Below are 11462 nucleotides of genomic sequence, written 5' to 3'. Positions count from 1 at the left end.
TTAATATTAACTATTCAAAATGTTAAATTTAGCATATAAAAAGAATTATGAAGTGCATTGAATTTATATTATTTTTAAGCTTAGTTTTAGAAGATGTAGAAAATGACCTCATTACTTAGATATGGATTTCTGAATTCTTTGATGCTTTAAAATTTTTAAATAATGAATGCTTGGTAATTACAGCAAAGTGGTTACTGTTCTATGTTTTCATAATCAGATGTTGTAGAGGATGTAAAAGAGGAATGTCAAAAATATGGACCAGTGGTATCTCTCCTTGTTCCAAAGGAAAATCCTGGCAGAGGACAAGTAAGTGAATGTTTCTGTAGTCTCAGAATTATTCAGAGGTTACTAAAATTCTGAGCAAATGTTTTAGTACTATAGAAAGATGTACGTACACAAAAACATTGCTAGAAATGATGAATTTTGCATCATGGATGTTTTTATTTTCTTGCACTTTTCACTTTTTTCCCAAGGTTCTGTAATATGCATGCGGTTTTTTTATGGGTTAGAATTTTTTTCTTAAAAAGTGTTCTCTACTTTTGAGCCGTTGTGAACAGTGACACCGGCTGCATCGTATGCTCATTGAGGTCACGTCGGCCACAGAGACATGACGGCCTACTTCTGTTCTAATTAAGGAGAGTTAGAAAACCATTTAGGTTAGGTTCTCATTGTAATGGAATCATCAGTGCTAATTTAAAGAAGGAAAGTGCACTGACTGAGAATCCTGAAATCTGTGCTCTTGTCTCAGCGTGACTGGCTTGGTGATGATAATCCTTAGTTTTTCTTTCTTTTTTTTTTTTTTTAATCCTTAGTTTTTCATCTGTAAAATGTGTAGGCTAAAACTATGATTCTAAATTTTTTGGCAAAGAATATTAGAGAAATCTCTTGAAAGCTCTTTTGAAGATCTTTCTTTGATCTGTAGTATTATTTTTCTGGGAACAGAATATTGTTTTATTCAGAGTTTCTCAGCCTTGACGCTATTGACATTTGAGCTAATTCTTTGTTGTGGGAGCGGTCATGTGCATTCTAGGTATTTAGCAGCATCCCTGCCCACTACCCTATAGATGCCCTCCCGCCCACTCCCCTTCTCAGTTGCGGCAATCAAAAGTATCTCTAAACACTGCCAAATGCCCTCTGGTGGGTGAAATCACCTCTGGTTGTAGATTATTATTTTATCCTTTGGTTCAGTATTATGAAAATGCTTGGCAACTAAAGAAAGAAATGAAAGAAATTTCACTCTAATCTTAGTGAAAAGTTATTGCCAATGTAGAAATAATATTTACCTCATTTAGTGTCAGCAGTTATTTAGTCAACTGGTATTTATTGAGCATCTCTTATGTTCTAGGCCCTGATACAACAGTGATCAAAACAGACACAAGAATATAGTGATAAGTGCTGTGGGGGAAAAGGTCTAAGGAGAAGAGGTTTAAGGAGTGCTGTGGTGGGGAGGATTGCAGTTGCATGGCAGTGGTCGGGAAGGCCATACTGAGGTTACGTTTGAGTTGAAATATGAAGGAGGTAAGGAAAAGAGTTCCAGGCTTGGGAACAGCAGGTTCAGAGGCCCTGAGTTTGCCTGGCAGATGTGAGAGGTTAGTGTGACTCTGGCAGAGTGAGAAAGAGGGGGATATGGTGGATTTGCTCATAGAGGTGAGGGGGTGTAGGGGCAGATCAGGTAGGGTGAGCCTTGTGGGACTCGAAATGACACTGGCTTTTACTCTGAGAGGGGAAGGTCTTTGAAGACTTTGAATGAAGGACTAACATGATCTGACCTGATATTAACCTCAACCGTCAGTATGAAATGGAAGACACAGAATAGAGAAACAGGAGGAATATTTTCCGGAAGCTCTGTATCGAGCTTTCAGATGATACAAAAAAATAAATATTCAACAGCGAGAGGAAGTTTGCTACATTAAGAAGCTTTCGTTGACATTTAGAGGAGAATGAAAACAACTGATGAACTCATGGAATCACAGGTTTAACTTCTCCAGGTTATTGAAATGTCTGTTACCTAGTTGGCAAAGTCAGTCTTCATTTGAATTTTCCATGCAAATTAACAATGCTGTGGATTCTTTTTTAAGGACTATTTTAAAAATCACTAAAAACATAAATTATGGAATGGGTCTTATAATTACAAAAGTAATCAAGATTAAATTGATATAATTATTTAATCTCATTGTAATTTATAAAAATGTTTTTCCTCTTTAGTTTGGAATGATAATGTATAAAATTGTAGGTTATCTGTGAAGAGAGGAGTGTGCTAGAGAGCATGGTATTCCTTCCGTAAGTGCATGTCTACTCATTGAACTTTGGTGTATGGATTTGGAAGTCATTGAGAATCAGGTTAAAAAAAAATCAGAAAGAGCTTCATTTCTTCCTGGACATCATCTTCTAACTTTTCTTTTGTATTCAATGAAAAAGCATATGTTGTGAGAACTAACTGATCCTACAGCCAGCATATACTTTTATTATTCTCTGAAAAAGGGGATATAAAATATTAAGTATTTCTAAAATGAGTAAAACGATCATTGACTGATTAGAGTATGTGTTTTATGATATAATTGGATAATATAGGTCTCACCTACGTTATTACGTGAAGTACACATACTCTGGAAGAAATCATTAAATTTTAAATCATCAAAATTTTATCAACATTTTCCCCATGTAGTTAGATTTAAAGTAAACAGCCTTGACTGACTGTACTGAGTTGACCGATTGGAAGTGTTTTTATCTCCAGCTAATAGCACAGTTAAGGATGGCTTTTTTTTTTTTTTTAATTTTATTTATTTGACAGAGACAGAGAGAGAGCACAAGCAGGGGGAGTGGCAGGCAGAGGGAGAGGGAGAAGCAGACTCCCTACCGAGCAGGGAGCCCGATGCGGGGCTCGATCCCAGGACCCTGGGATCATGACCTGAGCCGAAGGCAGCCCCTTAACGACTGAGCCACCCAGGCGCCCCAAGGATGGCTTTTAAGAATAGCTGAAAATCCCCACTTAGCTCTATATATGTGAAAATCAGGGCAATTTTTAGCACTGGATGATCTCTACTTTGTCTTTATGAGGAATGTGTAGCTTGAAAATAGTCATGGCATGAAAGTGGAAAAGTGTGTTTTACCTCTCCATTTTACAATATACACGAATTCAGAAAATCCCATCACAGGCCAGAATATCTGAGGTCTGATGTCATGCATCATCCTTAACAGAAATACATAAGACAGGGAGTGAGCAGTCAGTCATAGGCTGGGCATAGTGCTTTGTTTACCAATGAAGGAAGATTCATTTAAAAAGTACTATATTTGGAATTGTCTTTTTTTTTTTTCCGTGCCCTGGAGGTTTTTAATACACTTTGGAAATAACTTTGTCAAGGGGGAGAAGGGCCCCTAGGAAAGGGGAAATGAAAAAGGAGAATCTGCCTCGAACTTCTAGGTAGATCCGATTTTAAGAGAAGGTACAGGTGAAAGCTGAGAATCTGGAAATTGATTTCCCTCAAACAATCTATTTTTGCTTCCCTTTGAAAGAGTGTCTAGGATGCTCGCATTCCAGTTTGAAGACTGTTGACGTCACAAATGAGCATGTAACTGAGGAAGATGAGGCCGTTCTTTTTCTGGTTCACAAATTTATGGATAACTGAAGACAAGTCATTTAAAATGATTTCCCCTCCCAGGAACTTTGGCTTTAGATCAACAAAAAGAGCATAAATTATTACGCTGTATCCTCTACCTGTCTCAGGTTGGAATGCAGATACTCTGGAAAAGGAAATTACCTGGTTTAAACATACCCTCACTGTAGTTATGGCTTTTGCAAATCTTTAATAGGTATAAAATCCAGTGACCTTGACCAGTAGTTTTTCCTCCTTCTGCTTTTAAAGGTGTGGATTATCTTTGGGGCACTGTGAAGTGCATTTGCTCCCCAGGCTGTTTGGCCCTTCCTCTGGCAAGTGTCCAGTGCTGTTCACCACTCCTGCAAGAACATGGCCAGTGGATGTACATTTTTCACTCAGCTTGTCTTCCATGGGTTTTTCAGAATTGAACAGAGTTAAGGAAGTACTCTAAACCTTGCTGCCCCAAAATGTGGTCCACGAAACAGCCTCATTGGCATCACCTGGGAGTTGATTTAGAAATGCAGAGACTCAGGCCCACCTTAGACCTCCTGAAAACAAGTCTGCATTGTAACAAGTCCCCCAGAAGATACGTGTGTGTACACTAAAGTTGGAGAAGCCCTGTTCTAGAACAGTCTTGATGGAAATGAAGCCGACTTTGTTTTCTCTGTCCTCTTACAGGTTTTTGTTGAGTATGCAAATGCTGGTGATTCCAAAGCTGCTCAGAAATTACTGACTGGAAGGATGTTTGATGGCAAGTTTGTTGTGGCTACATTCTACCCGCTGAGTGCCTACAAGAGGGGGTATCTGTATCAGACTTTGCTTTAGTCAGTAACCTGAGGACTCTTTCCTGTTTCTCCCCCTACATTTCCTGGGTTATTGTATTCTGTATCTGAATGCAGGAGTACCCCCTTACCATTTCAAGGGAATACTTTGTACATTTATTTAATCCTACTCATGTGGCTGCATTGCAGACGTTTGGCACTGAGTAGGACAAGACCTCTCAGCTATACATTGAGGGGTTCTAGAGCATCCATATGGGCAGCCTTCTTTTGTGCAGTAGGGCGAGTGCTGCTCTTCAGTGTGTAACCTAAAAAGATTAATTATTTCATGTGATCATGAAGCAAGGATGAGTAATACCATGTCATAGTGAATATTAACAGATTTGTCAAGAGTTGGTGACATCCCTTACAGATGGTTCCTTCATGTTGTCAGGTGGTTCTTCCTTGTCACTGATCCTCATAGCTGGCCCTGGATGCTCCCAGTCATCGTTAAGTAACTGTCAAGCAGCAAGTACCTACTGTGTTCTTAACACTGAGTTACAAATTTTTTTAAAGGAGTACTGTAGTACTGAATATTCCTTTAAAGAAACTGCAGTGAGCCTATCTACTTCTTTTTCTTTTTTTTTTTTTTAAATTAAGGCTTTTCAAATAGAAAGCTGATGCTTGATCTTGCACAATTTTTATGTCTAGTATGTATGCTTGAGTGAGTGTGCAGGTATGAAAGATTAGAGAAGATTTGAGTCAGCGTGCTTTATAGTGTGAATCTTGTGAGCTAATACAGTCTATACCTATCTCTTCCCTAGCTGTTTCATATCTGTCAGATTAGGATACATGTTTTTTGAGAGTTGGTCTATCTGATAGAATGTAAGTGAGAAAATAGTTCATTCCTGAGAGGCTCAGAACAAATGAGTCTAGACTGAGTTACACTGAAACTCTCTTAAAGTGATTGGAACAAAGCAAAAGATCGCCCTATCCTCCAGTCTCCTTGAGACCCTGTATTAGCTCATCTTTTTTGTACGGAGTCTCCTGTGATCATTGTACGATTTCTCAAGATACAGTTCTGCCTACAGTGATGGAAATTGAGTGGGTCAAAAAGAAAGATGTTCAGTGAAGGGAAAAGAAAAAATAGGCAAAGAGAAAGTGAATAATCCAGGATTCTTTTTTTTCTTCTTTCCTCTCTCTGTCATCCCCTTCCCTCCGCTGTGTCTCCTCTTCACCCGTTCTCTGCCTGTCTCTGTAGCTGAAGAGAAGCTAGAGGAACAGCATCCCAGATGGTCTGGCTTTGGACTGCAGGGGAGTTAAGAAAGGTGTAGCTCTCATAAGATGGAAGTAGAAAGGAAGAAAAACTCATAAAGAATTCTTAGAAGGATTCTCGGCAATCTGATGTGTCCCTGAGCACAGGATGCTGGTATGCATGAGTTTGTGAACATGGGTTGATGACGTGGTTTTAGGAATTGTAATTATGGATTCCTCCCACTTTATGGTAGATTGACTTCAAAGGTTTAAAACTTAGGAAACCTTTATAAAGCACTGATTATACAAAAAAAAAAGTTGTATACAGGTTATGAATTTTCTTCTTATTTCCTTATCTAAATGAAAATTTTAAATTTTTTTTCCTAAGGAAAAAGCCTTTTATATCTTTCCCTGCTGGAAGCCTCCTCATAGTCTTTCCTTGTGTGTGCCATGCAGGTTATTGAGAGCCCAACTAGGAATTTACATTTCAGAGGATGAATTATCTTACCTGTTCATATTACTATTACTATTTGACATTTGAGTTATTTACAGTTATATTATTCAGGACTCACCCTTAATATTTATTGTGAAGCCAAATTTGGTGTAAGGAGGCTGATTTATGGATTGCCAAAAGGCCTTGTGGCATGGTCCCCAAGGGAAAATTGTAAGTGTCTAGTAGGTGCCCTTAGGAGGAACTGTTATTTCTCATTTTGGCCCTCTCAGAAATTGATTAGCTGGTTTGTTTTCAAATAAAAATTCAAGAGAGTGTAACCAATACTCTGGAGACCTAAGCTTTCCTAAAACAAATGTTTGTAGGGGTAGCAGCTTCAGTGATTAGAAACACTAGGTTCTTCCATATATACCGATGAACACAGAATACAAATGAGTTCTTCTTAAGGGCAGGTATTCTAGGCTAGCGCAGGTCCCTTTCTCATTCCCCCCACCCCACCAAGAAAAAACCCTGACAAGTAAACTGCAGGTAGGCTTCCGAGCTTGGGGATGCAGTATGCTGCTAGCATCTTGATGCTGAATCTCACCGCATTCCTGGATTGTCGTCTTACTGCTGTTGTATGCATACCTGTATGTAGTGTTTGACACTGTAGATTTGTATTACAGAAGATGCTAACTGGATTTTAAGGGAGCTAAGGGACTAATTGATGAGCCTAAGTAACCATGCGTTGAATTAAATATTTTATATTAGAGCCACAGAATTGAAAAAAGATGCCTCCTGCGATTTAAATGGTGATTTTATGGCTTTTAGCCCATTACTACCAAAGATGACATTTGCAGATCCTCCCTCCCTCCTCTGATATTATAAGAAGTTTAATCTTACTGTCTTTCTCAAACCTGAACCAAATATTACCAAAAGATGCAATTTTTATGATTCTTTTAGGGTGAAATATATACACAGAGATTTTGATTTCTTCAAGTTACTAAAAACGTAGGAATTTTCTTTTTGAGAGGCAGGGTAAAGAGGCGAGGGTTTTTGTCACTTAAACCTTACTCTTTTGGACAAATTTGATCTCAGGTAGTTTTTCTTTCCCTAAGTTAACGTCTGTGCTTCCTTTCCTCTTGCCTTTCCAATTTCTTCTTATTCCATGGTTTCGTCATGGTACATTTTTGGCCCAGAAAAGACCTGTAAATTGATTATTCTATAGGAAATCTTTGGTTCTTGGGAAACGTTCAGAGGAGGTCGCTAGCTAGCCACTTTCAAAACTCGAATGCTCGATTTCAAGAAGAGCAAGTGGCGTCCGACAGCTCAGTAAAAGATAGCACTAACTCCGACTATTGGCTACATTTTAAAGGAATAATAAAAAATTATCCTCTTGCAGTAAGAGATTGCACTTGCTACCACTGGATGTCTTCCTTTGGTCTGTGGCCATCAGTATAGCAACTCTTCGGGGAAATTCCCTCTCTGCTATGCCTTGAGCCAAAACTGGCTGCTTTTAGAACAAAACCATAAATACAGTTTTACCTGTCCTTTCCTTTGTTTTCATTGAGACAAGGATTGCCTTCTTTTTGGTACTCCAGCTGCTAAAGCAGGCTGAGATATGTTAAGTTAACCTTTAAAAAAAAAAAAAAAAAAAAGATCCTTGAATTCTTATTTAACTTGCCTTCTAGATTGTATTTCAATCTCTGAGCACATTTGTGATCAGGAATGCTGCCAGAAACAGTGCTGCCATGTAGAGGAAGTTGAAGAGAAACTCTGGGCATAAGGTGTGTTTCTATTTCAATACACTGGGCTTTCACCCTGCTAAGGGCATCAGTTACCCTTTTGGAATAAATGCATATCCAGGGTTGAGCGCTCACATGCTGTTTCCCGGCTCCTTTGCGTTTGCTCATCAGATGCAGGTAACACTTTGTCATCATTTTCTTCTTAGGTCTTACGTTCTGACTTGATCATTTCTGCCATTAGTTTTACTCGGCAGCGTGACATTTTAGTTTTTGTAATTTAATGAAAATCAGCACTGTAGAAATTGATGGGTGATTACAATATCATAGTTACTGGGTGAGGCTCTGGGAGAGACACTCAGTAACTATGTGTTTTACCTAGAATTTTATGCAAGGGTACATGCTAAGTGGCGTCCTTCAGATGAGGGTACAGATGGCATCGCATCATGACGAAATTTTAGTCTGGTGGATGTGGAGACAGTCAAAGATTTAAGCAAGTGCCTTGTGTTTCCTGAAAAATTTAAAACTCATTTGGGTGAAAGCTCCCAGATGATGATAATTTATTGCACCTCTGCCTTTTCCTTGGAATAACTTTTGTATTGAATCACACAGTATAAAAATCCAAAATTTCCTTCATTTACCTTTATTTTGTAAGTGTGAAACTACTTATATTTGATTTTTTACCCCCCCAATATTACATACAATGGAAAGCCAGAGTGACCTGGCGAATCTAATTCTTCTGGGATGTAGTTCCATTTTTATACCAGGTTCCTTCTTCAAATCTTAACTACTCTGGCTCTTTGATAGAATTTATTTCTTGGCAAATGTGGTCACATACAGACCAGCTTTTGGTCATCATTAGCTGAGAATTTCCATTTCTTCTTAAGGTGCTCAGTAAATCACCTTTACTTGAGATGGTAGTCCTTCCAAATTAGTATTACTAGTAAGCTTTCTCAGTGGATATAAAGATGTGGACTCTCTATCATGTGGAACTCCTCTGAACCTCTTGGATTTGGATTTGAATAAGTTACATTTTCTTAGTTACAGAGGGACACGCATATTTTAGTTTTTAAAGTACCCAGAAATTTAACGAATTTGTTTCATTTTGTTTAAGGTTAGCTGCTTCTCTGCCTGATACCACAGGATGTCATGCTTGGTTATCTTAGCCGCCTCTCCCACCTTGCTGTTTGTCAGTTTTTTTTTTTGATTGTGTGATGACCAGTAGGTAGACACAGTGGCACGTAATCGACAAGTACTGTGGATATTTAAGAAGGAGGTAAACAATTTTAACTATTTTTGCTGCAATTTTATAGGAGAAATGGGCTATAAAAGAAATATCTATAAACCAGAGAGCATTTAGGAGATTATATATTTTATAGGTGTAATTAAGGTGATCTTCAGGATATAAGATATAAAGTCTATACAACCTTTTGTTTTCCTGGTAAAAAGTTTTTATTCATCTTCCTACAGCTCAGCACTTTGTTGTTCCTTGCATTGCCTATGAGGATTAATGTTTTAGATTCGCTCTGTTTGTGCTTTTCAGACAGTTGTCATAATCATGGGGTTATGTTTATCTCACCATAAATGCTGGAATTCATGGGAAGCTTATCAGATGATTGCCTGAGTGTTATTTCCCATTAAACAGAGTAGCTTCCACAGTATCCTAAAGGAAACTGTACGTAGGTTCATAGAGGCAAGCCTTAACCGACCATTAATCCTTGTTGTGCAGAAAAGAGCTTATTTTGTTAGACTCCTGATTGTCGGCAAGAGAATTATATGTAGTTACTCCCCTGCTCCCCCCCCCCCCCGTTGCAATTGCCTTCCCCTTCTAGGCTCACCTCTTACTGGTATTCACGATGTCAGGAGTGTGTGAGAGCAGACGTGGTGACGGTGTTCTAAATCATGCATACAGACACAGAATCGCTTTGGTTATTGGAATTATGGATGGCTGTATTATTTTGTTAGCATGGGTTGTCAGAAATCTGCCAAATTTAAGAGTAAAGAAGAAAAAGAAAAGTCATAAAATAGAAAGGTGAGCGGAGGAAAACAGCTTCCTTACTGGTATTCATAATCTTCCATCTAGTTTATGATCAAAAAGTGATCATTTCTTTGTAAAAATGCAGGTGTGGTACCCGTAGCATGAACATTGCCTTTCCTACACATTCCTCATCGTCGTTTCCCCAGAAAATCATTTTAAGAGCATAGACAACCAGATTAGGTATCCATATTCAGTTTGACCTAATTTTTAAAAATAAATATTTAAACTCCAGTTTTTGTGTGTTTGGTGTGCATCAATACTCATGCAAATCCAGGATCAGAAAGAAACGGGATTAGCCATCTCCGAATTTCCCTTTGCACATTGGGTGCAGTGGGTATCAGTATGCACTTGCCTCAGAGTTCTAGCACCTTATGGAAGTAAGTAGTGTTTATTTATTATAATTAAAAAAAAAGTTAAAGCTGCATCTCTGTAGAATATTTACTTTGCAGAATGTAAAGCTGTTAATATCTTTTCCGGCAGGATTTACTCTTTTCATTCTAATTCTTTGTTGAGAAAATCTTAAATGATTTAACATTCCTTTATATCCTCTTAACAGTGTCAAATCTGGGGTAGAAGGGGTTTTTTTTCCCAGAAAGGGCTCCATCTTTGTTACCTTTTTGATCACTCTTAGAAATCCAGTTATGATCAATAGATGGTAACAGCTCATGGCTTCCTATATCAGCACTGGAGAGGTTGGTTATGAGGATTAAAATCTACTCCTCTTTTCCCTCAGTAACATGTAATTGCTATGTTTTTGATAAGAAGGTGTGGTTAGAAAAAATGTGAAAGATCACTCAAAACCAAAGCCAGTTATAAGGAGTATTCTCTCCTGTTGGTTTACCTTCACCTCAGAACTACAAGAATATTACAGTACACAGTGAATAGTCTGTAACATTTCTACCAGTTGTTTCAGTAGCCTATTGGTCTTGGCATTTCTTGGCACTATGGTTCTCTGTTCTTGGTGATGTCTTATTGTTTGTGAGTTTTTGTTGTTTTTTTCAAAGTAAATGGGACTATAAATGTAGATGTGTATCAGTACCAAGAAGTTCTTTTCTGAAATCCCTAAATCCCTGATTCCTATTCAAGTCTTTTAGACTTGTTTTTTCTTGCTAAGTAGCAAAGAACTTTTATTTTTCACTTTCCTGTATACCTAAAAAGTACGGACACTGCGTTTCAATGGACTGTATTGCGTGTAGTTTTTTGCTGAAAACTTTTTCTGTAAACACAATTGCCTTGTTCAGTTTTGTTGTAAACTGACTGACCCTAAGATGCACTGTTGATATGCTTTCTGATGTGTGTTTCATAAGGGTGATAAAATAAAGCTTAAAAATAAAAGAGTTGTTTTTTTCCTTTCAACTATTCCTGCAGTTAGTGTAAATATTAAAGTTTAGATAATAGGTAAGTATACTTATTTTATGATTTAATTTTTACTGAAAGCTACCACTGAAAAATTTCCACGTGGCCTCAACCATCCATTTCTAAAGAATACGGTCTTTTGTGGATGTCGATGGTAGTACATCACACTGACAGTACTGAAATGGAACTTTTTATTTTGGAATGAATGTTCTTGAAACTGTAGAAACAGACTTACCTAATAAAAGAAGCAGAATTCATAGTTGGGAGATTTGTGTTCTAATCTTGGTT

General features: G+C 37.9%; 1 protein-coding gene across 2 annotated transcripts in view; it reads left to right on the top strand.

Moving 5' to 3' along the window:
- Positions 1-11153, top strand: part of UHMK1 (U2AF homology motif kinase 1) — a 23124-nt gene extending 11971 nt beyond the window's left edge. The window contains exons 7-9 of one of the 2 annotated variants that reach the window (XM_078078426.1): positions 218-306; positions 4275-4347; positions 5616-11153. In XM_078078426.1, coding sequence (XP_077934552.1) covers positions 218-306; positions 4275-4347; positions 5616-5677 — 224 coding nt within the window. In that variant the 3' untranslated portion in view covers positions 5678-11153. Of the gene's footprint in view, positions 1-217; positions 307-4274 lie in introns of both variants that reach the window. The other variant, XM_036103492.2, reaches the window with a different exon arrangement.
- The last annotated feature ends 309 nt before the right edge of the window (positions 11154-11462 follow it).

Source organism: Halichoerus grypus, chromosome 7 (genome assembly GCF_964656455.1).
Source record: "Halichoerus grypus chromosome 7, mHalGry1.hap1.1, whole genome shotgun sequence".
Taxonomy (NCBI): Eukaryota; Metazoa; Chordata; class Mammalia; order Carnivora; family Phocidae; genus Halichoerus; species Halichoerus grypus.
Note: the sequence above shows the minus strand (reverse complement) of the source record. Positions and strands in the feature narration are given on the sequence as shown.